Source organism: Ochlerotatus camptorhynchus, unplaced genomic scaffold, assembly GCF_037179485.1.
Source record: "Ochlerotatus camptorhynchus isolate MF236.1 unplaced genomic scaffold, CSIRO-AGI_Acam_v1.1 ptg000586l, whole genome shotgun sequence".
NCBI lineage: Eukaryota > Metazoa > Arthropoda > Insecta > Diptera > Culicidae > Ochlerotatus > Ochlerotatus camptorhynchus.
Window position 1 is genome coordinate 159,782 of NW_027041066.1, and position 26,051 is coordinate 185,832.

At 36.3% G+C, this 26,051-nt stretch overlaps 1 protein-coding gene across 1 annotated transcript; it reads left to right on the plus strand.

The window, feature by feature from the left end:
- The first annotated feature begins 10,278 nt into the window (after positions 1–10,278).
- LOC135713823 (glucose dehydrogenase [FAD, quinone]) lies at positions 10,279–24,886 on the plus strand. Its single transcript, XM_065237058.1, has 4 exons — positions 10,279–11,066; positions 21,157–21,613; positions 21,686–21,856; positions 23,090–24,886. Exons 2-4 carry the CDS (start codon positions 21,412–21,414, stop codon positions 24,592–24,594), a joined length of 1,878 nt encoding a protein of 625 aa, XP_065093130.1. The 5' UTR covers positions 10,279–11,066; positions 21,157–21,411; the 3' UTR covers positions 24,595–24,886.
- Positions 24,887–26,051: the final 1,165 nt, after the last annotated feature.

Genomic DNA, 26,051 nt, shown 5'->3' on the forward strand with positions numbered 1-26,051 from the left:
AGGAAAGGGCGTAGAAAAAAAAGTTATATTAGTATATTGTACTGTTTTAGGTGAGTCGATCTAGTGTAGAGAGGGGAAATCGAGATAAACGAATGCGCCTCAATGTAGTGCAGAATCAGAAGTACACGATGGAAACACTACTTGGCGCTACAGGGTGATGTATCGTAATATGAAAGAGTGACTGATTCGCCATGATTGTTGGGACTGTGTGGATATTTTTTATTCTAAATTGTTAAATATCTGTACTATCGAATTCCCATTCAGAAACTCATTCACATTTGAATAATTGCAATCACCATGTCAATGCAGCATGATATTCTATTCCACTAGTTGATAGGAAAACGAAAATTATACTTCTCTCATTCCAGAAGAATTCAGTTACCAGAAATTAGAATTTGAGAACATAGAAAATATGACCATAGCATACCTCCTCCTCCTGTGAATAAAGAAATTAAATGTTTTGGTTTGAAATCGTATCGCAGTGGTAATTAAATACATACAGTACCACCGGTCATAAGTATATAGCATCGCGATTTTTTTTTCTTTGCAAATTAATCCAAAGACCTATAACTTCCTCGGATGTCCATGAAATATTGAAAATTCCTAGTTGCTGGTTGATCAAATATTCAAAATATATCGATAAAATTATGAGCGTAATCTATTGAAGCTACAAGAAGTTTTAGCATTTTTAGCAAAATGCTTCTTTTTGAAGTAGTTAATTTAAAAATAGAATGTTCTGTAGTGCAATGAACCAAATATGTTGAAATTGTTATTATTAATAGTTAAGACATAAGTTAAGTTATTGCACTAGTGTATATTATGTCTTTACTATCAATGAGGTAAATTTCAGCATATTTGGTGCATGTACACCTGGAATTTCAATTTTTAAATAGGCTATTTCAAAAAGGATTCAACCAATAACGCCCAAAATTTAACAGATAAATCTTGCCCAACTAGCAGCCATGATTTGAAAAAATCACCTCAATAATCCGAAACAGATAAAGCTCTCTGAACTTTTTAGTGGCTTATATACTTATGTCCGGTACTGTATGTATGCGCGTGTATTGTATGATTCATGGTCACATCAACACTTGAAGCATGATTAGGCGAAGCATTTTTACTATTACACACATAAAGGATACAGCTCAAAATGTATTAGACATTCATGAAATCAGCTATTTACAGTAATTATTAGATGTAATAACATTGACTGAATAATGCCATTGATATTTACATGAAGAATAATAGGGGTGCATCGTAGACGTACACACCCTCGCAAATGCATAATCTTCCATTATACCCCGATGGATATTTTATTATTCGTATACTAAAAACAAATCACCATCTTGATTAGATGGACATTTTCGATGGGAAACTAGCAAATACATGTTTGACAGGAAAAATAAGTACCAAATCAAAATGCCCCGGTCTAATGATTCCGAAAAGCATACATGACATACGTCCAATCGCACAATGACCACATGCTCGTACCTTGAACTTGAGCAATTTGTTTCGCTGTAGCATCAAATCGTCTGTTAGATCATTGCTGGTGCAGACAATTGGCATGAAGTGTGATGACATAAACGATATCGCAATTTCTCAAACATTTCTTTTCAACAAAACAGTATGGGTATCACATGATATCGTGATCTGAGATCCAAATGTGATCTGGTACTGCTGGTTTTATAAATGGTAGAATACAAAATGATTTTAAATTATATAAAAGTTCGTTGCTAGGTGGATATATTCAAGCGTTTTTCTTCATTGACGTGATTCATCAACAAGATGTAGGGGAAGGTGAGGCAGTTTGGCCACCTTAAGAAAATCATCGCTAATCATACAAAATTCAGTGGAAAATTCTAATGATGTTTAACCAAGTGGATAGTTTCAAACCCTATTTACATCAAACCCTATTTACAAACTTTTGAATCTTATGCAAGAAGATTTAAAAATATATTAAACCGTTGGGGGTAAAATGAGCACCCTGCCTCGGTGGTACGTGCGACCTTGTCAACAACGGGTAAGAATATTATTTTCTCTTAAGGCTTTATGAAGGGTCAACAATGAAAAGTTATGAAGTACTGCCAATTTAGGACTATATTTTTCAGACTTGTGAATGACTAATTTTTCACCAAAGCAGCAGCTTCAAAACGTGGTTTCATAATATACAGTCATATTTATGAAAAGAATAAAGCAAAATTGAAGAATTTAAGTTGAAATATCAGTGGTGCCGAATGGACTTAAGTAATATTTGGTTAAGAAAATCTTTAATGTTTATTAAAATCTAGAATAAAAACATCGTGTTATATAAGAACCCAATGATCATTTATAAAGCTGCTGAAGGAATATCAACGATAAGTTATAAGAAACTACTGATATATCTTATTTTATGATACAGAAACCTTATAACAATTTTGACATTTTGAGCTAGTCTAACATTTTTCGAATATTTGCTCTAAAGAAAAGTATTTTTTTATACTTAAATTAAACGGATTGATGAAGTAGGCTTCAAGCATTAAGCCCGCAACAGATTTTTTGTAAAATATGTTCAATAACTTGCTTTTTAAGCATTGCTCCATTGCTGGCCATATTGCCCCACTTTCCCCTATACATTGTATGCAATCGTTTTGTTATTATTTTTCTACCGTCGTGTTTTGGTGGCGTGGTTTTGTTGTTGAAATGCGGCAAAGAGAATTGGAGAAAGTCGTAATGGTCGTCAATGGTGCGTGACGGTCAAAACCCAACCTGCCGCATATCAACACCTTTGCGCATCTCGGATAAGGTACCGGAGATGCATTGAAGAGAACGAGACATTGCTCACGTAGTCCTATCATTTTTTGCATTAGGGGCGATTCAAATATGACGACCATTCTTGAGGGGAGAGAGGGTTCTAGAATTTGCAACAGTACTAATAATAAATATATGAAAATACGCAGCACAAGGAAGAGAGGGAGGAGGGGGGTTAAAAAATTGAAAACTTGTTGACGTCATATTTGAATCATCCCTTAACAATGTAGGTAGTTTCTTCCGCTTCGGTGTAGGTTTTCAATAATGTAGAAATGCGGAATGCAGATCAGATGTATTTCATAACTTTGAAATGAAAATCGGTTACTCTCACTTCACGTGAAACGTGATAGTTTCTTCCTTGTTTGTCTGCTGATTTAAGTTAGTTGAGTATGTTTTTGTAAAAACAAAGGAACATATCAAAGGAAGCTGGAATACATAAGTAGCTACATTGCTTATATGGCATGGATATTAGGGTGGGTCAAGTTTGTACGGCGGATTACAACTCCCTGATGTATGAGAAACATAGGAAAATATTAAATTGCTTGAAAAAAAAAAATCACACGTTGCACATACCTGCAACTTAGATTGGTAAAACTAAGCAAAACAACTTTGTCCAAGACCGCAAATCGATTTAAATTTTTTAACCTGTACCTGGTCTTATCTTGGTGTTATTTTTTAGAACTTTCAGCATACAGTTACTCACAAAATTGAGCGTACACGTCTGTTTCCGAGTTTATTTTCAGATTTTTTTTCTTGTTTAAAGTTAAAAAAATATATTTTTTTATTCTTCCATATTGTTATTATTCGATCTTTATGATGAGTGAAAGAAAAGTACAAATGGTGATACTTATGTCTTTAATAAAATCAAATGATAAAATGACAAGGTTTTTCGCGACACAAAATTGAGCGTACATCAATTCAATTCTTATGAAAACTTATAAAAATGTTCATGAATGATCGATTTCGTACTGGATTTAGTACTTGGTGTGTCCTCCTTTGGCATCAATAACATCTTTCAGTCGGCGGGGCATCGATTCCACCAACTTTTTCGTGACTGTTGATGGAATCGAATTCCATGCTTCCATTATCTTCAACTTCAAGTCGTTTTTGTTCGTAGGATGGCTTTTCTTGACCCGTACCTTAAGTTCATACCACAGATGTTCGATCGGGTTGAGGTCCGGCGACTGAGGTGGAGAGTTCAACTGCTTTGGCACATTATACAGCAACCATTCTTTGACGATGTGAGCTGTATGCTTTGGGTCGTTATCTTGCTGGAAGTAATAATCCGATGGGAGCTTGAGTTTTTCGACAGTTGGCTTGACATGTTTCTTCAGGATGTTCATATACAACATCTTATCCATGGTTGTGTCGATAAACTCAATGTTTCCTGTTCCACTGGCCGCCATCGAACCTCAAAGCATAACGTTCCCTCCCCCATGCTTTACCGTTGGTTTCAAGTTCCGTGATTTGAACGCTGTATTTGGTCTTCTCCAGACGATTTGCTTTCCATCGGAACCAAACAGGTTTATTTTGGTCTCGTCCGTAAACAAAACCCTTTCCCAGAATTCAACAGGCTTTGAAACATACTTTTCCGCAAACGCAAGACGCTTTTTCTTGTTCACTGCCGAAATGAACGGTTTGTTACGAGCAACTCGGCCGTGTAACTTATTCTTCCGAAGGGTCCTGCGGACGGTTTCTGTGGAAATCGGTCGATTGATCATCTGTGTCACCTCTGACGTCAGTTCCGGAACGGAGATCTTTGGATTTTGATTAACTTTCCGCGTAATCAAACGTTCATCGCCTGCTGAGAGTATGCGTTTACGACCTCTTCCGGGATTATTCAGCAACTTTCCTTCATATCTCCACTTGTTTATGATCCTCTGCACCGTGGAATGAGTACGTCCAACCATTGCACCAACTTCCCGCATGGTTTTTCCTTTGCAGTACAAGCTGATGACTAATTTCCGAGTGGCAAGATCGGTTTGCTTCCTTTTGCCTTCCATTCTGCTTAAACTTATTGAAAACAAGCACTTTGGTCGTAATTTGAAAACAACCGGAACCACAGCAGAGCAAAAAACACTGTATGCTACCGAACTGTCAAAATTTACAGTAAATTCATCAAAAACCGGAAGGGTATCGGAAATGTACGCTCAATTTTGTGTCGCAGAAATGCTTGTTATTTTATGATTTCAATTTTAATAAAAACTCAAGGATAACAATTTGTACTTTTGTTTAACTTTTCGTAGAGCTTGGACAATTACTATATCGTAGGATATTTAAAAAAATAAATCAATCGAAAGTTCAACCGAAAAAATGAATTAAAAACTTTTAAACAGACTTGTACGCTCAATTTTGAGAGCAACTGTAGGTATTCTTTAGGAAATGTTTAAGTCATTGCATTTCGTTGTATATTGTGTGTCAACGGGCGTTCTTAAACCACGCTTAAGTAACAATTTCAAAACCAATTCGATTTATATTATTTTATTTATTGTGGGTTTAGAGAATGCTCTAAGGAAAACATTTCGTGCTGTTTCAGAAATTGTAGCTGGCTTATAACCTGTAAAATGCTTTATTGGTATTTTAATTAGGGGAAATGACGGCTTCGGCATGACAGACTATTTTCGGCAACACAAATTGAAACACTATTTTCACTGGATTTTCTTACGAAAACACTTCGCTGAATGCATGCAAACGATTCTTTATGCTTTCAGCTTCAATTTGACTATATTTTTACCACTGAGAAAAAACAATCTAGCAAGGTTTTCTTGAAATGCAACACACGCACTACAAATTATAGCTGATTTCGAGTTGCCGATAATAGAACAGCAGATTTACATGCAGTTCAAATGGAACGGTTGCCGAAGAAAAACTGGTTGCCGACAATACTCGCTCTCACTAGAGAAGATTGGAGCTTTGTAAAAGCGTTTCAAAACAGTTTTTGACAATTCTTTCGACTGAAATTGTTAGAGCAGCTGGCAGCAAAAGATTGTAAACAAACCAATACTGCATATGTGTGCGTTCCTTAGAGAAAAAGGCTATAGAAAGAAGGTCGCTGCTTAGGTTGCCGAGAATACGTAAATTCCCCTATTAAACAATACTTTATAATTATAAACCTGATTTGAAAAAAAATATTTTTTTGTTTTTATAAACTCTTTACCATACTCATCATTGCGATCATCGGTTTGACTTTATTTTCCCGTTAGTTGTAAATTTCATGAAATGTCGATGAAAATTTAATTATAGGTATTTTTTTGCAAATGAAATCCTTCAGTTAAGTCTACTCATAATACTTGAGGCATGCTTCTTAAGTTGATGTCTACCTTCAAACATTTCCTTAGAAGCAACCCATGATTTCTTCTGAGTTCTTTTCAATATTCCCTAGCAGTGTTGGCAAAATCAGAAATGAATTGATATTTTTCCGTTCTCATGCACTCGCAATATCACGCGTGACATTGGAACAAAATATCATCTTTGATATTGATTTTACAAGCTCCTTTGATATTGCGAAACTATTCACAATGTGCAAAAATCAACATGAGAGTTGACTCGACACAAAAATGATTCCATTGCACATCGTTTGTTTAGAAAGAGAAAGCATAGTTTGCTATCTCTTTTTAATCTTCACCGATAGCAGACGCGAAGGGACTGCTGCAAGCCGTTATGGAAGTTTCAGTTGCATTCGGGTGTAAAGCAAAAATCATTAAATTCAATCCCACCACAGTTTGGTGAGATTTGCAGTCGGTGAGTTTTGTTAGCTTGATAATCCGAGCTGCAATATCACAGCTTGCAAAATCAACCGCAGTTGTTTGCTTGTTGATTTTAGTCTACGAAAATCAAGAGTGATCTTGGGCGTTGGTGAGATTTGATTTTTTGATATTTTCCCAACACTGTTCCCTAGATTAATTTTGAGATTCTAGAATTCCCCTAAAATTTACTCCACAAAGACTGTCTTCACTATCATTACATTCATTTTACAATCCTTTTTTTCAAAATTATTGCAAGAATTTGCATAAATCTATTTTCATGGCTTTCTTCAACGTCTCCTTGAATTTTCATATGAATTCCCTTGAAGTTCTGCCGAGCTGGTTACTCATGGAGTAGCCATGAATAACCACCATAACAAACCTGAGGAGCACTTTTTTTAAAGCTTTTTAGCGAGATTTTTAGCTCGTTCGCTAGTTCATCTCGTATGAAGAGCACATGGTTAGACCCTAAGAGTTACTTTCAATTCTTCGTATTGATCCTACAGTTATCTTCATATTCTCTATAATTCTCACTAGAATTCGTTAAAATCTTTTTCAATAATTCTGTATAAAATAACTTCGGGATACCTGCACGTCCCATTCATTTGAGAATATCCTGAAATTTCCCTAGATGTTCTGTCCAATATTACCTTCGAACCAGGATTTTCTTGGACTACGCTTCCAAGTTTTCGGAATTCCCTTGAAACTAGTATAGGATTCATGATGTCTCTGGTAGAATAACATTTTCATATACTCCAAACAAAATCATAGGTGCCCCTCCTTGCTTTGAGGCTAGTTTTTAAATGTTCTATCGAAGGTAAATTTTCCATAAATTTTTAGGGCATAAATAATTATTTTTGGATGAAATTTACACTGAAAAATATGGAAAAAATAAATAAAAATTGTTTGCCGATTGTCTACGATCCAACACACATTTCTAGAAATGAGAATGATTGTTTACGCCGGGGGAGGGGAGGTCTTAAACCTCTCAAAATTGTATACGTATGAACAGCCCTCAACATGCTCAGGAAAATATCTAAAAATTTACATTCCGAAAAAATACCCGAACTCTTTTAGTATAATTATGCATTTGAAACTCGTAGTAGGTGGGAATACAGACAAACAGCTTTTTTAAATTACGTTTTGCACATAATCAAGTTCTCAGTCCGGTCTTGGAATTCCCTGATATCCCTGAGCATATAGTATGATTGTACTTGCCACAAAATAATACTAATACAAAAATGGTCCAGGCTTAGAAACTTCTCAACAAAGTTGAAAGCCGACGTTTTTGAATTTGTGCAAGATTACCCTGATGTTATAAATTACACAATGATTGCATTTCTTACATGCCTCCTGATCAAATTAATGAAATTGGTAGTTATTAAAAACTCACAAAACTTGAGTAAACCTATATAAAGTCTGTTCTAGTTAGTATTTGGTCACTTCTTTTTAATTACTGTTGCGTCTCTAGTTGTCGTAGCATCTGTTGACAGCGTTTTACTCTGGCAGGATTGTTTATTCAGTGGTGAACATTTTAATAGGATTCATACACACATTCAAAAGTTATCGAAGATGGAACCCGAGAGACGTGAACAAATTCTGCACACTCAGGTTGAAAACGCAATGCGGTCAGGAGGAATGATCGTAAAGGTTCTCAAATTTTCAAAATCGACTGTAAATACCATGCTTAAACGATACCGGGAAATCGTTGGATCGCGCAAAACAAAACAAACATAGGGTTACGGTATGTAATGTGGGTCTAGTCCTTTCATTCGGCCTATCACGCAAATAAATAATTAATTAAGGAATATTACACAAAAAATAAGGAAAATATTGATCACTGATGGTTGATAAATGTGTACCACACACAAATCAATTTATATCACAACATTTCAATACATTTTCAGCTCTCGTAAGTAATAAAACTGGTTGAGAATATCACAATGTTCGGAGTTTTTAGCCGCCATGACTTATAAGGTTAAGATGGGAAGGTTGACTGACGATCATCAAATGGCCTGATTATGGCATTTATTGATTGGAATTACCTGATAATACACACTAGACGTAAAACTTACAGTTGCTGTTTGAATATTTTATGTTTATTTTAATTGTTTAACAACGTTTTCACAAGTAAAACATGGACCCAACTTTAGGGACACATTTCTTTTCTATGTTCCTAACTATGGCCCATGAAATTCATTTGACAGCATATAGCAATAAGAGTAACGTCAACAATGTTGTTTTGCATTTGGATGATAAGGAACGAACAGGAAGGGAGATTTTTTCTGCCAAACCTGTATAATGAACATCACAATGTTCTGATTTAGATATTCTGCGGTCAAAAGACGATAAGCGAAATTTTTAATTTTTAATTTTTAAATTGAGTGATTTAATGTAGTTTTCGTAAAATTTTCTCTAAGAAATGTTTTGAGGAATGAAGAGCATTAAGTTAACAGTGATAGTGATAAAAAAAATACATCAGAAAACGTTACCAAGAGCGTTTTTTTGAGGATCAAACAAGATAGGACGAAGTTGCATCCATAAATAGACCCAATTTGGGGACAATAGACCCATATTACATACATTTCCCTCGTGAGTTATTGTCTTAAAAAAAGTAAGTTTTTCAACTTTTCGTGGTTTCTGATAGCAAACGACATGATAAGCATATCTAAGCATACCATTTAGCAGTAGAATATCGTTTGCAGGTAAATTCATTGATGAGTTATGATTAAAAACGTAATCGATGGCTGCATATTAGACCGAGGTTAGGGACGTATACCCTATAAATGTAGTGCCAGCAAACATCCCAACAGGACGGTGATACAAAACCTGGTTGCCAAAAACCGTTCAAAGAAGCTGTTCGAGCATGATCTGGCCAAGTATAACGGATGTATTTTGATGGACGATGAAACTTACAAAAAATGAACTTTGGACAAATTCCGGAACAAAATGTTTGCCTTGCTCCGGGAAAGTTCAAATTTGTCTTGGCAGATAAATTTGCCCGCAAGTTGATGATATGGCAAGGCATCTGCAGCTGTGGCAAGAAAACAAAGGTTTTCATCACTGGAGCGACTATGAATGGACAACTTTACAAGGAGGAATGTCTCAAGAAGAAAATTTTGCCATTGATTCAGTCACACGAAGGTCCCGTCAAGTTCTGACCCGACTTAACCAGCTGCCATTACAGCAGGGATATCATTGAATGCTACAGGCAAAATAATGTGCATTTTATTGAGAAAAGTATTAATCCACCAAATTGTCCAGATTTTCGTCTCATCGAAAAATTTTGGACAATTATCAAGTGTAAAATAAAGACATGTGACAAAACAATCAAAAGATAATTAGATTTGAAGAAGTAGAAGGTTGACAATGATAGGAGGTATACAGCGAAAAGTTCGAAAATTCATTCTAAATGGAACAGATTTCATATCTGCGTCGTAGTAAAAAGACTAACTCAGCCAATCAGTGTGGATCAGTGTCTTTGAACGTCACATACCCAACAGCATAATTGCAACAATTTGCGTTAAACTATGCTGCTTTTTTCTCTGTGCAGCTTGCAGTAGCATGAATAGCATTGCATTATCTACGACCATCACAATGCTTCAAACCGGTCCTCAAATGTGCACCAAATGGTGGGAAAACTGGGAAGGTTCAAAAGTCAATGTAACGGTCACCTGGTCAGCCAACTGTGAGCTTCCGAACAGAGCAGATCGTAATTATGTCCACAGTGATTCCGCAATGGATGCTACATAAAAACTGGATCGTATGACAGTCGATATAAAAGCGAACTCCGAGCATGTTGACATTGTTAGTTGGCTATTGGGTGCGCTATCAAGAAATGATCCACAGGTGTCTGCACGAAAACGAACTACACCACCGCGCGAGAAGCCGAAGCTTCAATCGTATGCACGCAACCGTGGCTTAACAGGACGGAAGCATATGAAGACTGCAGTGGTTCGGGGAGTGTGAATGGGAAGGAGAGAAATTATATCCAAGAGAAAGAAAGATCCAACGGTACATGCCATCAGCGCGGGCTGAATCGGCTTCACATCCAGCCGGGTTGAGTCAGTTGGTATCTAACTTTCATGGACTGTAAACATATCACGGATATCGTGAACCGTTGTGTGGGGCTGTTGCGCATTTTCGATAAAAAGATCGCATGGGCTACCAGTGTGAAGCAGCTCGATGTCGTTGCTGACCAAAATTGTTCGAGCCAAATAAGTGTTCCGGATATTAATATACCTTTCTGTGTGTCATCATAAAAAAGTGCATACCAAAACCAAGTCCTAGTGAAGAGTGGCTGACCTATTTTTAGTGCAAACAAAATCGGTTGTATTAGTGAAGAACCTGGCTGAAGAAGTGAAAATAGAAGTTAGCAGGAGGGAACAAAAGAAAGTACAATTGGGCCAGTGGGCGGAATTTTACAACCTGTTGTCTGCTGTTCATTAACAGGTTTGGATACGGCGCTATTTCTGGAGCCTTCGGTGAAGCACAGCGCATTGATCTGACTGGATGCTGACGAAGCAGCGCATAAAGGTGAGATCAGAAGGTGTAGGTTAAGGTCGTTGCACCGGTACAAACGTGTTATTTGTGTACTCATTTCTATTTCGTTGTTGTATCATAGTTAAGAGTATTGCTTCACGCAGAAAGAAAGTGAGAAACACATTTTTTATCGGCTGCTAATTGAGCGGAATGGGGAAACATGAGACATGTTCCGTATGTCTTTCTAGCGAGACGAGTCGAATTCAACCTGGCTTATGCAATTACAACGTATAACATTATCTTGTTTACAGTGGAATTTTCATTTCTCTTACGGATTTAAATCCACTAGGAGTTTATGGAATGAATATGTTTATGAATACAATTATAGTGGTTATAGTTTTGATTGTTAACTGTCAGTAGGATGGGAGTACTAATGAGCATTAAGTGCGTGAACATATAATTGTATCGTAACTAAATTAGAGACGCATGTCATCAAAAGTTAAGCAACAGTTTCAGTAGCTTATTTTTTTACGATTATCCTTCCAGATAGAAACACGTTTTTCCTTTTAAACGGAGATACGACAAATGGCACATTTTTTTAAAGCTCTAGAATTATTTCGATGCACGAAAGCTTCAAATTATTTTGTCAATACATTACGTTGATTAAAATTATAAATAAAATTTGTAATTGTATTGGGAGTAGTTTTTTTTAATAGGGGAAATGGCTCTAATGTTGGCCTATGGATCTAAGATTGGGCCCATCGCTAAAAATTTGATGTTTATTAATTTTATCTAGATGAACGTGTCATTGGGACGGTACTAATAGATATTTTTGGTCGCTATTTATGTATAGATCCAAATTAATGGCATTTAGGCCGACATTACATCCATTTTCCCTAAAGAGATTTTAAAAATGTTTGTAGGTAGTAGGTTATTCGTGACTTGAAACTGGTATGAGATTTGAAGTCGTGACCTTCAGTGTGGAAGGCATGGATACTAACAACTACGCCAGGCCCGTCCTCCTGGTGAATCGTTTATTAGAAGTTTGCTCATTTCAAGTCTAAAAAAAGTAGAAGTTAAGGGTCTGTTTTTGAATAGTTGCTGCAATTTGATGCGGGGCTACATGATACAATAATAATGACAATAATATCCTACTCAGGGTACAGTGAGATAAATTTTATGTCTTGCCAAATAGCGCATGGATGATTGCATTGGCGTAACTATTAGCGAAGTCCTTGGGAAAACTGTCAAATCTTGAGCACATACATTCTCAGGTAAAATTTGAATAACAAATCACCAATATTACCCAAATTTCAGTACCACATTTCTGCTACACTAAACATTTTCAAAATAAAGTCGAAATCTCGGGATTGTTAAGCTATATCTTTTTTTCAGAATCATCGTTACAGGGTAGGTGAGCTGCTAGTGGAGGAACTCAGACAATTTATTTATTAAAAACTGCATACAATTTTTATCCGTCAATCTACAGAAAAGATTACATTCTAATAAAATTTTATACATTTTTCGAAAACTCGCTCTTCATTAATAGGAACACTGTTCCAGAAGTTGTGGTAGTTGCTGACTTTGGTTCCTATATTAGTGGGATGCATTAGTTTCAAAAGATTTCACTACTATAGGTACACTACCGCAACTATAGGTGCAAAGGAGTGAAAATCTCAGGGAAAAATCATTATTTCCGTCGTTTTTGGTCATGCAAAGTTAAAACTAAGCAAATCTACTTTATTTTAGGATAGGTTGGTTGTCTTTATTAAGGAGATTTTCAGCCAGACGCTGGTTCATCTCCAGCTTATTTTAGAATGATGAATAATAAATGTATCTGGTTTTCTACCATTATTCCGACATAACACCCATATCGCAACTATAGGTACACCACTAACTGGAACATTTGGGAAACTGGATACTATGTATCCTCCTGTTTTCTCGAGACGTCTTTCCGAAAAAGAAACGTAGTTTTGAGAATTTGTACGACACTTCGGAACAAGTTAAGATATTTCCCAGGGAGCCTGCGATCTAAAATGCATAGGGGAAACAGCTCTATTGTTGCGGTACGTTAGCAGCGTTAGTAGCCTATTGTTGTGTATGGAGGTCTCCATACACAACAATAAGCTTCTAACGCTGCTAAAGTACCGCAACAATAGGGCTGTTTCCCCTACACATTACCAGAAATCTACCAAAAGTTTTTAAATCTCTAAATAAATATAAGATTAAGATTTAATAATAGAACATTTTTCCGGAAATTTGAATTTGTTTTTTTTTCATCCTCGGAGCTTTATATTTTACTGTGGATTGAAAGCTTAACACTGCAAATCTATTTACATATTTATAAGACGAATCCACGGATTGGGATTTATAATTCTTGGATTTCAAATGCCTTCTGGATAGTTCTATAGAAATATTTAAAATAATTTATTTTTAATTGTAACTTTAGTTAGGTAGAGGAAATGGCTCTAATGTTGACCTATTGATCTAAAGATTGGGCCCTATCAATCACAATCTCCCGTTCTTCAACTTATCTTAGACCATTGTGTCATCAGAACAATACAAATAGAAATTTTTGGTTGCTAGTGAAAAATTGTCAAAAATCGCATTCGCTCGAAATTTATGCCTGGGTCCAATAGTAAGGACATTTAGGCAAGGTTGCAAATACTCATTTCAGCTAAAATAATGTTTTTCGGAATAATAAAACCAAAAGATGGTATGATGACATGTTTTACTTGTAACTTACAAGAAGAGGTTACACAGTATGCGTTTGGAACATAAAACCTGTAAATTTTGCTTTCTATGAGTCAGTGAGTGAGTGAGTGTGTGAAAAATAGCTGATTGTGACTTTCATGAAGTGAAATAAACAGGTTTAATATGTCAAACACATTCTTTGCAACCTCTTCTTGTATCTTACCAATTCAAAATATGATCATAGCATCTAATTATTTCATAATTAAAAAAAAAAACATTGTTTTAGCTGAAATGAGTATTTGCAACCTTGCATTTAGGCCGACATTAGGGACATTAAACCCCTCGCAAAACTAACGAACTGATAAAAAAAAATCTTAAGCTTAGGTTATATCACAATTTTTAGTTGCAATTTGCGATACATTCTCAAACAGAGTTCTAAATCATGGAAATTGTCAAAATTTCTAGCTTACAAACAATGTTGGCATTCTTAAGATTTCGGCATTTTTATCAATTTTAGGTCATTTTGATGATTTTGGTCTATTTCGGAATTTATATTTCTTCTAATGATGATATCGACAACTACAAAAAACAACTCAAAGAAATTATAAATGTAAAAACATTTTTTCTATGCCATTAGGGTATACGTCCCTAACCTCGGTCTAATATGCAGCCATCGATTACGTTTTTAATCATAACTCATCAATGAATTTACCTGCAAACGATATTCTACTGCTAAATGGTATGCTTAGATATGCTTATCATGTCGTTTGCTATCAGAAACCACGAAAAGTTGAAAAACTTACTTTTTTTAAGACAATAACTCACGAGGGAAATGTATGTAATATGGGTCTATTGTCCCCAAATTGGGTCTATTTATGGATGCAACTTCGTCCTATCTTGTTTGATCCTCAAAAAAACGCTCTTGGTAACGTTTTCTGATGTATTTTTTTTTATCACTATCACTGTTAACTTAATGCTCTTCATTCCTCAAAACATTTCTTAGAGAAAATTTTACGAAAACTACATTAAATCACTCAATTTAAAAATTAAAAATTAAAAATTTCGCTTATCGTCTTTTGACCGCAGAATATCTAAATCAGAACATTGTGATGTTCATTATACAGGTTTGGCAGAAAAAATCTCCCTTCCTGTTCGTTCCTTATCATCCAAATGCAAAACAACATTGTTGACGTTACTCTTATTGCTATATGCTGTCAAATGAATTTCATGGGCCATAGTTAGGAACATAGAAAAGAAATGTGTCCCTAAAGTTGGGTCCATGTTTTACTTGTGAAAACGTTGTTAAACAATTAAAATAAACATAAAATATTCAAACAGCAACTGTAAGTTTTACGTCTAGTGTGTATTATCAGGTAATTCCAATCAATAAATGCCATAATCAGGCCATTTGATGATCGTCAGTCAACCTTCCCATCTTAACCTTATAAGTCATGGCGGCTAAAAACTCCGAACATTGTGATATTCTCAACCAGTTTTATTACTTACGAGAGCTGAAAATGTATTGAAATGTTGTGATATAAATTGATTTGTGTGTGGTACACATTTATCAACCATCAGTGATCAATATTTTCCTTATTTTTTGTGTAATATTCCTTAATTAATTATTTATTTGCGTGATAGGCCGAATGAAAGGACTAGACCCACATTACATACCGTAACCCTATGTCATAAGTTCGGCTTAAAAAAATCGCAAAAATCAAGCTTTCAGTTTTGTTTCGAGTCTCACTTTATTTCGTGATCAGATAAAAAATGTTTTTACATGTAAATTTAATCAAAAACCTAAACCTAAAAACCTTTTCATAGATTTTGGATATCTTTTTCCAGTTTTTTTTTAGGAAATCTCAAAATGTGCTAGAATAATAAACGGATTTCAGGCTGTCCGGTTTTTTGAATGATTGTATAATAGTTTTTTATGGGCTAAAATAGCTTTGAACTGTAATTTTTATCAAAGCGTGTCCAACTTTAAAATTGCAGAAAAGTTACTATTATATATAAGTTTTCCACTAGATTTTTATGAAAAAATATCAACAGGCGTTAGTTTTTTGCTATTAAAGTTTTTTTTACCCTTCTTGGTAAAACGACTTATGACCGACTGTCATGTACTAACCAATCCACTTATTTTGACGAGATCAGGTGTATGTTTGTGTGTAACAAAATAAAGCTCAGTCGGTAAAGGCGCAGCTACAAAGCAAGACCATGCTGGAGGTGACTGGGTTCGATTCCCGGTCCGGTCTAGGAATTGGGTTCTTTAATTTTGAAAAATATATCGGTTTTTATATATCATCTGAAAGAGCTTCGTTTTCTGAGCATAGCGATATTTTTTTCGAACCCACACACTTTCATCTCGATTTTTAAATCAATATTTAAAGCAAAATAATAACATCACTGTTTGACACTAAACTGACAAACTGACAGCTCGCTCCCATACAAAGTGACACCGAGGGGCGCTAATAAGTGGATTTTTGCAAATGTAATCATTCTTATTTTAAATAGTTCCAGTGTACCAAAATTGATGAAATTTTGGGTTTGGATTCCATTTCTAATGCAGATTACGAATATGCATTTACCTCAATACCCTTAAAGAACCCAATTTTTCGGGTTGGAAAATTTCTCGACTCCCTGGCCATAGAGTATGATTGTACTTGCCACACAATTATACTAATGCAAAAATGGTGGCAGGCATCGAAAGCTCTCAATTAATAACTGTGGAAGTGTATCTAGAACACTATGTTGAGAGCACGCAATAAGCTAATATGCCATAAGCAATAAGCTTAAAAAATGCGAAGAAGAAGAAAGAAAGAAGAAGAAGAAGAAGTGTTTATCGGCAACCTCTGAACCAAATTGGACGCAACATTCGCCAAACGAAAGATACCATGGTCCCATAGAACGCTATTACATATTTTTCGGTCAACTGGTTCCGGAGATATGGCCGGAAAGGTAGTGTTAACTCACCTGTCCAGAGAAGCAGGCCACTGTCGATGTGTGTCACGCGATCGTCTGTTTACTCGGCAGCAACTATTGCGTGGTCCTCCTCATTGTTCTTCATCAACAGTTCTTTCTGTCGATGCGTCGTTGACTTTGTAAAGCAACCGTTTCGTGATGAGTGTGTGAGTGATGACCACGTTTTCCGTCCATTGCTACAATGGAAGCGTTCTGCTCCCCGTTGGCGATACTGCCATACAATGGAACCACTGGAAGTGGCTCTCAGAACAAAAGAAGGATAACTCAGAATGGAGGAGGCTTATTGGATAGTGGAAGATAAAGTGACATTTTGAAATTGCAGCGTTGCGTTGGATAAATGTCCTTTAACTGAAAACTTGTTTCAATTAGTGGACTTTTAGTTAGCGGCGCCGGTGGTGTAGCGGTAAGCGTGATTGCCTCTCACCTCAAAAGGCCTGGGTTCAATCCCAGTCCGCGCCGTAGGGATTTTCTGAGGCATAAAATATCTGATCACACCTTCCTTCGGAAGGGAAGTAAAGCCGTTGGTACCCGTTTCATGAGTTGATGGGCCGATAGTTTTGGTCCAGGTGTGGGAGCTGCCTCCCTGGCGTCGGTAGCATTGGTACTCAGTACGGAAAACTAATAAAAATGGTGGACTTTTAGTTGATCCGAAAACGAACTTTTTGTCAGTGCGAACCTCAACCTGAGGTAGGTTTTAAAAAACAAACGGTCAAACTGACCAATCAATCATCAACGTGCATCAATTACCATCCATTGAGGGTAATCTAATGCCAGGGAGGCGGTATCCACACCTGGTAGATATCGCATCCATCAACACATGGAACCGGGATCAACGGCTTGATTTCCCTTCCGAAGGATGACGTGACCAGAGATTTTTTGCCGCAGAAAAATCCCCAATTTTAATTTTAACAGTTTTTTTCAAGGGGTTGTTCATAAACTAGTTAGACAGCTTAGAGGGGATGAGATAGTGATTGTTTACGGTACATACACATTTTTGACAATTTGTTTGGACGATTGTTGACGCAGGGGGTTTGTTTTTGGGATGAAAGAAACGTATGTAAGTGTCTTTAATAAAGACGTTTGAAAATGTATTTGCAATATGGGAGATGAACCAGCCTGCGGCTGAAAATCTCGATAATAAAGAAATAAAAAAAAAAAAAAATATTTGCAATATAAGTACCACTTGATGTTTCAAGGCACAGCCGATATCAGTAAGTTGTTTCTGGCCTCTGTATTATTTTATTCAAATTTAACTGGAACAGTCTAGTTCCCCTCGTTGCTCGCTAATTGGGAATGGAACATTATCAAATTTTACGATTTTTGTTACTCAAAAGGTCACAAGTTGCATAACCTGACGCAAGCTGCTGACATAAATGGTATAACATCGCTTTCGTCTAGTCTCATCAAAATCGGAAACCGCATACTTACTAGAGGATTGTGAAACAACAATAAAAGACGACTTCCAAAAACTGGAGTGAAATTTAAAGTATGGTTACCCTCGCTAGTGGTACGTGACACGACGCACGTTTGCTGACGATTCAATCCGTAGTTTTTGGGTCAGTCAGTCCACGGAATGAGCAACGAATAAGCCAGGGGAAATTGCAATCGAAACCGATTTCATAGTGATACGTTTATATTGGGGATGATTCATGAAAACTTATTAGGCACAGGAAAACCAGATGAGAAAAAATAAGAAAAATTAACTTTACAAAAGAGAATGGCCTCACATTGTGCCCTTGGATATCCGTTGCCGAATTTGTGTACGCATAATTTGAAAACTCACAACATTTGGTGAATATTGATTGAGTATGGAAGATAACAGTAAAAAGAGCAGTGTGATGAGTTTCGCAATCTTGTATCCATGCTATTTTTTCGTCATAGTTATTTAGCTATCATTTGCTGAGCTGAAGAAAACCGTTATCCACAGTACAGTTTTCCCAAGCAAGTTTTGTACTTTCCCTTGCATTGGAACTTAGTGTGATGATTTGATGATTTGTAAACTTTTAATTACGCTCTGCTATTACTTCATTTTTCACCCGCTACAACGTGAGTTGAAAGTGAAATGCCATGATGACGATGCAAGGATTGTACTGTCGATAAATGTGACACATAGGCGAAATGCTCGATGAGAAACCACTCGGCACATTTTTACGTGATGTCTGCTCGAGTGAATAATCTATTCGTGGGAGGCAACACTAGAGGTTAGTAAAATTGTATAATCATTTGTTTCTTGTTTCTTGAAATCTGAGATTAATTGCTCAGTTATCAGCTGTAATATGATTTTGAAATGTTATTACACAATTTTAAACAAACATTCGGTTTTGGTTCCTGCCCCCACTATCTTTTCAGGGGGTTTGAATGTGCCGTACACAGCAAAAAATAAATTTAATTATTACATCCAAGAGGATAAACAAATGCAGTAAAAGCAACGTAATGTCAGTTCATGCACTGTATTAATGATAATTTTGTCCTTTTTGGCAAGTAATATTACACCATATTTTCGACACGATTGAATTGCATCCACTTTGATGTGATATTACAGTTATTTTTTTTGTTGTGTAACAAAAGGCGCTTGATACGCTATACATCACGTTACATTAGCATTGCGTACTATAATGTTGTCTTAAATTTCATAAAATACTATTGATGGATTGATCAAATATGGATACATAAAGACACTTTTGAAGTAGTCCTCAAAGAAAACCAATAGTGTCGCTTTTGAGTTAAGCTGTATAAATTTTATGTCTTTAGTAACAATGGCTGCAAACATTTAGAGTTTGTATGCTTAATATCAGTTCAGGTGTTCAGACAAACACTGCCACATTCTCAAATGTTAGTAATTTTTTCCATAAAGGTTGATGATCAAGGAAAGTAATTGCCACGTAGAAGCTGGTTGCTTCAAAAGAGTTTTCAACATTGGAATAATCAAACCCATGATGTTCCTCATGGAGTCAGACACAATCAATAATTCGAGAATGCTATCCACAATGCCAGAAAACGTCAACTTGGAACATTGAAGCCTTGGAAGAAACTGGATTTCGCGGAAAGTTCATATCAAAATCGTATGATTTTAAACCCAGTGGAGGGGCTTTTGGAACATTACCGCTACTTCCTGATTTCTTCAAGATTACTCGAGGTTCGACACAAGATGTTTTCCCAAGCTGTTGCGTGGTATTCCTGGATCTCTACCCAGGTGGATCTTTAACACGAAATGACTTCCCTTGCCAACATGTTCTCGCCGTATTCATCTTTAATTCAACTCATTTTGCTTCATGTTTCTGCATGAACATTATTCCGATAAAAAGCACGTTTGTCAGCGAACCAAAAAAACTAGCTGGATTTATTGAAGATCGTGCCTCGCATGTTAACCTTCCAGCAGTCGCGCTGGTGCACTATTGAAACATGATTTTTATCAACAATATCCTTGGATATGTTTAAAGTGTTTATGCAGCACTAGAAAGAGGAAAAGTTGACCAAATTTGATTGCATATATATATCATATACATATTACAAAAATAAAAGTCAAATTTAATTAATTACTTTTTGTATATCACATGAAAATTTGCATGTGAAAATGTGTCACTGTTGTCACCAAATAAAATAGTATGCTGAAATCAATACATTTAAAATATTATACGTATTTTCATTTGATTTACCACTCGTGATGATAAACAAATACATTAGTAGCCTTTTTGACCACTGAGGAGCTTGCATCGCAAAAATTTGGTTCGCAAGCTAAGCGAGTGAATCATTTTGTAATATAATATATTTGGTGAAGGCCCGCATGTTTCATAACATCTTCTTGCGCAATGCTAGACAGGAGGAGGCAGAAAAGACCATCGTTTTGTCGAAGTCCTTTGCAAGTTTCAAACGAGTCCGATAAGGCAACAGGTATCATTTCACACATCACTGGACACCATCCATCGTAGACTTGATCAATCTGGTCAGTTTCCCGGTCCAACAGTTTTCGTCCATAATTTTCCATAGCCCTTGACGGACAATAGTATCGTAAGCGGCCTTGAAATCCTGGATTAGGTAATGAATGTAAACTTGATATTCGCGACACTTTTCAAGGATCTGACCCAAGATTTGGTCTGTTGTTGATGGCCCGTCTACGAAACTGGATTGATAATTACACACAAATTTGCTCGCTAGCGGCGATAGACGACTAAAGATACTTTTATCATTTTGATACTTCCGTTCATTTTCCACAAGAGAAAGTAAAGATTTTTTTTAAATAAAGCGTCTGAACGGTTTGAGAACAGGATAGCAATGTTAGTTAGTCTTGTTACATGGAAAAGGATGTTAATATTTGTTGAAAATTTCACAGTTAATTCCTAAAACTTTGCGAATTTGTATTCAAATCTTTCAGTTTTGATTTTGAGTGCATCCAAAAAGATACGGCTACCTAAACAAAACCATGATCGCAATGCTCTCTGATTTTTGATGTTTTTTTTTTCTTTTCCAGACCGGTTCGCACGTGCTGTCAATGCTACATATATGATGTAGATGCTGACTCAGCGAAGTTCAACGATGTGGTGGTAGATAGCACAAACAATGAAGTGCTAGTTTGGATTGCGAATGAATAACGCATGAGTTTACCAAATTCACTTGCGAAGCGTATATGACGAATTGAACTTCATGTTTTCGCTCTCAATGTAGAATAAGTTGAGAGAGAGTGACTATAATTCGTAATTAGACCGCTAGTGACGAACGCTCCAATATGAGTGAGCTGGTTGGAGCCGCCTTTGGCTCAGTCGCAACAGCCGCTTCCAGTGTTGGTTGGTTCGTGCCTATGCTGGTAGCGGCTATTGCCTACTTTCAGTACGAAGAATTCATGGATCCAGAGGCAAGAGTCATCGATGTACCGTCGGATGCAATGTTAGATAAATATGACTTCATAATAATAGGTGCCGGCTCGGCAGGTTGGTAGTGTTGCGAAATTTGATGTAATGGCGCTGATACATGCTTAGCACTGAACTTGTCCGAATTTTCAGGGGCAGTAATGGCGAATCGACTGACTGAAGTAGAAAACTGGAACGTGTTGGTGTTGGAAGCCGGCGGGGATGAGACCGAGATTTCTGAAGTGCCATTGATGGCTGGATATTTGCAGTTGAGTAAACTCGATTGGAAATACAAAACGGAGCCATCGGGAAAGTACTGCCTTGGTAAGATATTTACATTATCAACAAAAGTAGTTTTTTATAACTTTACTGGACATATATAGGCAGAGCAAGCAAACGTAAACAATGACTTTAAACTCAAATTTCTCGAAAACCAAAAAAACACCTAAGCAATCTAAACCTAGCATCTGATTGCGCAAACTTCCTCTATCGAATGACATTGTTAGTTTGCGTTGATGTGTTTTGATTCTCGATAAATTTACGTTTAAATCCATTGTTTACGTTTGGTTATTCCGCCTATTTCAATTATTGGTCTATATATGTAATCGATTAACTCTGCATATAAGTTCAGTTCATACTGAAGCCATATGTTTACCTGGGTTTTTGATAAGAATTCATATTTTGAAATATTATCGAATGAATATTCCTATATAGTTTATGAGCAAGTTAGAAGATACTGAGAAGTAAGCCCACCGGTGCCTTTAGATTTTTTCGCAAATTTTCTAACACAAACGTCTCTTACCAATGATATGTACTTACTTCTCAGTATCTTCTAACTTTCTCATAAACAATAAAAATCTGAATATAAGTCGCTAACCGCAATTAAAAGTATTCCTATATAGTGAATTGTAAAAACCAATAATTTTAGACATTTTTTTAAGTTAACTACACATTTCCAATATGTATTATCATAATATTTATTTTTGTGTTAGTTTTATTTTGTCCCACCTTAGAGTTCATTTAATGTGCATTATTTACTAATTTATTATTGCTTTATAGTTTTTATCCGACCGAACAATACAGAATTTTACCACAATATTTATCAAAACATTTCTTATGTTTTCGTTTTATATATTTTTTCTGCTACTACTCGCTCATTTAGGAGCTATTTAAGATTTTCTGTTTCTAACCCACTGCTAATTATGTGAAATTTTTACTAAAAAATAATGTAAAATAAATAAATGTATTGAAATATAATAATGTAAAATAGCTTGGTCATACGATTTGCGTTCAGTTGATACGATAATATGTAAATATTAAATGCTAATATTATCAGATCCACAGAACGCAAATCAGAAACCACAGCATTACATGTGAATACATCGTACCTTTTGATGATATCATGCTTAAAATATACAGCATAGTTCGATGCTTGTATGTCCTGAACATTCGTTGTTAAATAGCAAATTTTGTGTTCAATGTTTGTTCTATTTTTTTTTTCATTAGTATCAAATCTAAAATTTCTTAAATAACTAATATGGTATCCCTTTATTGCAGCTATGATAGACGGACGTTGCAATTGGCCTCGTGGTAAAGTAATAGGCGGATCGAGTGTGCTCAATTACATGTTATACCTGCGTGGTAACAAAAAGGACTACGACAACTGGGAAGAGATGGGCAACACCGGCTGGGGATATAAAGATGCATTGTACTACTTTAAGAAATCGGAGGACAACACCAATCCGTATTTGGCGAATACACCGTATCACTCCACGGGTGGTTACCTAACAGTGGGGGAAGCTCCGTATCATACACCGCTGGCAGCTGCCTTCGTGGAGGCAGGTGTTGAAATGGGATACGATAATCGGGACCTGAACGGCGCGAAGGCTACTGGCTTTATGATTGCCCAAGGAACGATACGGCGCGGCGGAAGATGCAGTACTGGTAAAGCTTTTCTGAGACCTGCGAGACTGCGACCAAACTTGCATGTAGCCATGTACTCCCATGTGACCAAAATTATAATTGACCCTGTCACGAAAGTAGCTTTTGGCGTTGAGTTTATCAGAGGTCAAAAAGTCCACGTAGTTAGAGCATCCAAGGAGGTTATTTTGTCGGGAGGTTCTGTGAACTCACCTCAAATATTGATGCTCTCAGGAGTAGGACCAAAAACTGAACTGGCAAAGTATAGAATCCCATTGATCAAAGATCTAGCAGTTGGTGAGAACCTACAGGATCACGTTGCACTTTGTGGCCTCACATTTTTAGTAAATCAACCAGTAACGATTGTGGAACACAGATACCATACTATGTCAACAGTTTTGCAATATGCTGTGCTGGGACAAGGACCTCTGACGATTCTTGGAGGTGTAGAGGGACTTGCTTTTGTCAACACAAAACATGTGAATGCGTCTGATGACTTCCCAGATATTGAGTTTCATTTTGTCTCTGGATCCACCAACTCTGATGGTGGAAATCAACTTCGCAAGGCACATGGCCTTACAGATTCATTTTACAATGCCGTATTTGCACCTCTGAATAATATGGATGCTTGGAGTATTATTCCTATGTTACTTCGCCCGAAAAGCATCGGTCAGATAAAGTTGCGAAGTAGTAACCCGCTGGATTATCCATATATCTATCCAAACTACCTGAATGATGAACTGGATTTAAAGACCCTGATTGAAGGAGCCAAAATAGCCTACGCTGTATCGCGGACACAAACCATGCAAAAGTTCCAATCGACTATGAGTGGCTACAGATATCCGGCCTGCAAGCATATCAAATTGTTCTCAGATCTGTACTGGGAATGCATGATACGGCAATATACGTGTACAATTTACCATCCTGTTGGTACCTGTAAAATGGGACCATACTGGGATAAAACTGCAGTGGTAGATCCGCAGCTTCGTGTGTACGGTGTTCGTGGCCTGCGGGTTATCGACGCCAGTATCATGCCAAAGCTGGTCAGTGCAAATACGAATGCACCAGTGATAATGATCGCCGAAAAGGGTGCCGATATGATCAAGGATTTCTGGATCAAACGAAGCGTAGTAAAAACGTAGTCCATATAATCTGTACTATGCTGTATATATGCATTAGAGTGCTCGTAGTCGTAGAATTTATTTATTTTGACTACTTAACGTACGAAGATAATGTGTCATCGACTAGTTTTAAGATTTGTAAAAAGTACGTTATCCTAAGAGAACTTTTGTGATCTGACAATCGACAATCAACTGGTGAGATGATTGTTATATGATACCTAAACATGAACAATAGAATAATCAGTATCGAAATCCTAGATGATCTTAGGTATTCAGAAATTACGTAGAATTCCATGAAACTTCCTAACGAAAAACTTATGCTTTGAGGTCAAAGAAAATGTAAAATGTAAATACAGATAATGGAAAAAAAAATAACGGCATATTTTATTTCTGTTTGACTACACGAATGAGAAAGACCCTGGTATAAAGTATTTTTGTCACAATAAACGGGCTGCAATATTGTGTTAAATATGTGTTGATCTAAATTGAAGCGATCAAAATTAAAGTAATATAAATGAGTCTTGTCCAACAAATATTATAGGACAGTTACCAAATAGTACTTAATAGCCAAGTAGTTCAAAGTCGCCGAAAGAAAATATTCAAGACGATTCTTTGGTTGCTTGAACATGGAGTTTTTTTTATTGAGCTCAGTTGACTACAGTTCATACGAAAATTAAAGATTTTTTATCGGCTCCTACAAAAAACCAAAACAAATGTAAATGTAGTGGATCAAAAATGTCACGACTTTAACCTTCCGTTACTCGCGCTGTTGTACTTTGTACAATAATTATGAGTTTTCCATTGCCATTTTGTGCTGAGCTACCAATCGATCTGAAACCAACTTGTATTCCTCAAAAAACTTGTTTTGAACTAAACAAGCTAAACTTTGTTTACAGTAAACCTTCGAAAAATTCGGATTATAGGGAAATTGTAAATGGAAATCGTGTAAGCGGTGTTCATACTACATGCAATTTGACTTAATTGGTTACAACATGGAATATCTCGAGATCCTGACCGGATAGAAAGTTACTGTTTTCGGAAAAGTTACATACTTGCATGCATGTGAAATTCTCGCATGTGATATATCACTAGCCTGACCAGATAGAAAGTTGTTCAGAAGGTCAAAGCCTATTGATTGGCGCACAAAATTTCAGAATTTTCTCACTACCTGGCGCTAGTAAACACGTAAAATTCTCGCATATAAAATATCTCGAGATCCTGACCAGAGAGAATGTAAATGTCTTGGCTGAATGGATTTTTGAGACTTTTAGAAATTTTATCTTTAAGAAAAGATTACTCCACATTCAAGCAAGTTATGTTTGATCTTGGCAGTCCATTTTGAACGTATTTTAAAGTAATTTTTTATAGGTGTACTGGCATTTTATATCTGTTACAGTAAACAGACTGATTACCGGAAGGTATTCAAAGTATCGAAAAATGGGATATTTTCACTCAGGGCAGGATCCTTAATTTCTTTA

Excerpts from the sequence above, each read along its gene's own strand:
- LOC135713823 (XM_065237058.1), top strand. The coding sequence starts at position 21,412 with ATGAGTGAGCTGGTTGGAGCCGCCTTTGGCTCAGTCGCAACAGCCGCT. Across the intron at positions 21,614-21,685 it reads AATAGGTGCCGGCTCGGCAG|GGGCAGTAATGGCGAATCGA; the intron begins GTTGGTAGTGTT and ends CCGAATTTTCAG. Across the intron at positions 21,857-23,089 it reads ATCGGGAAAGTACTGCCTTG|CTATGATAGACGGACGTTGC; the intron begins GTAAGATATTTA and ends CCTTTATTGCAG.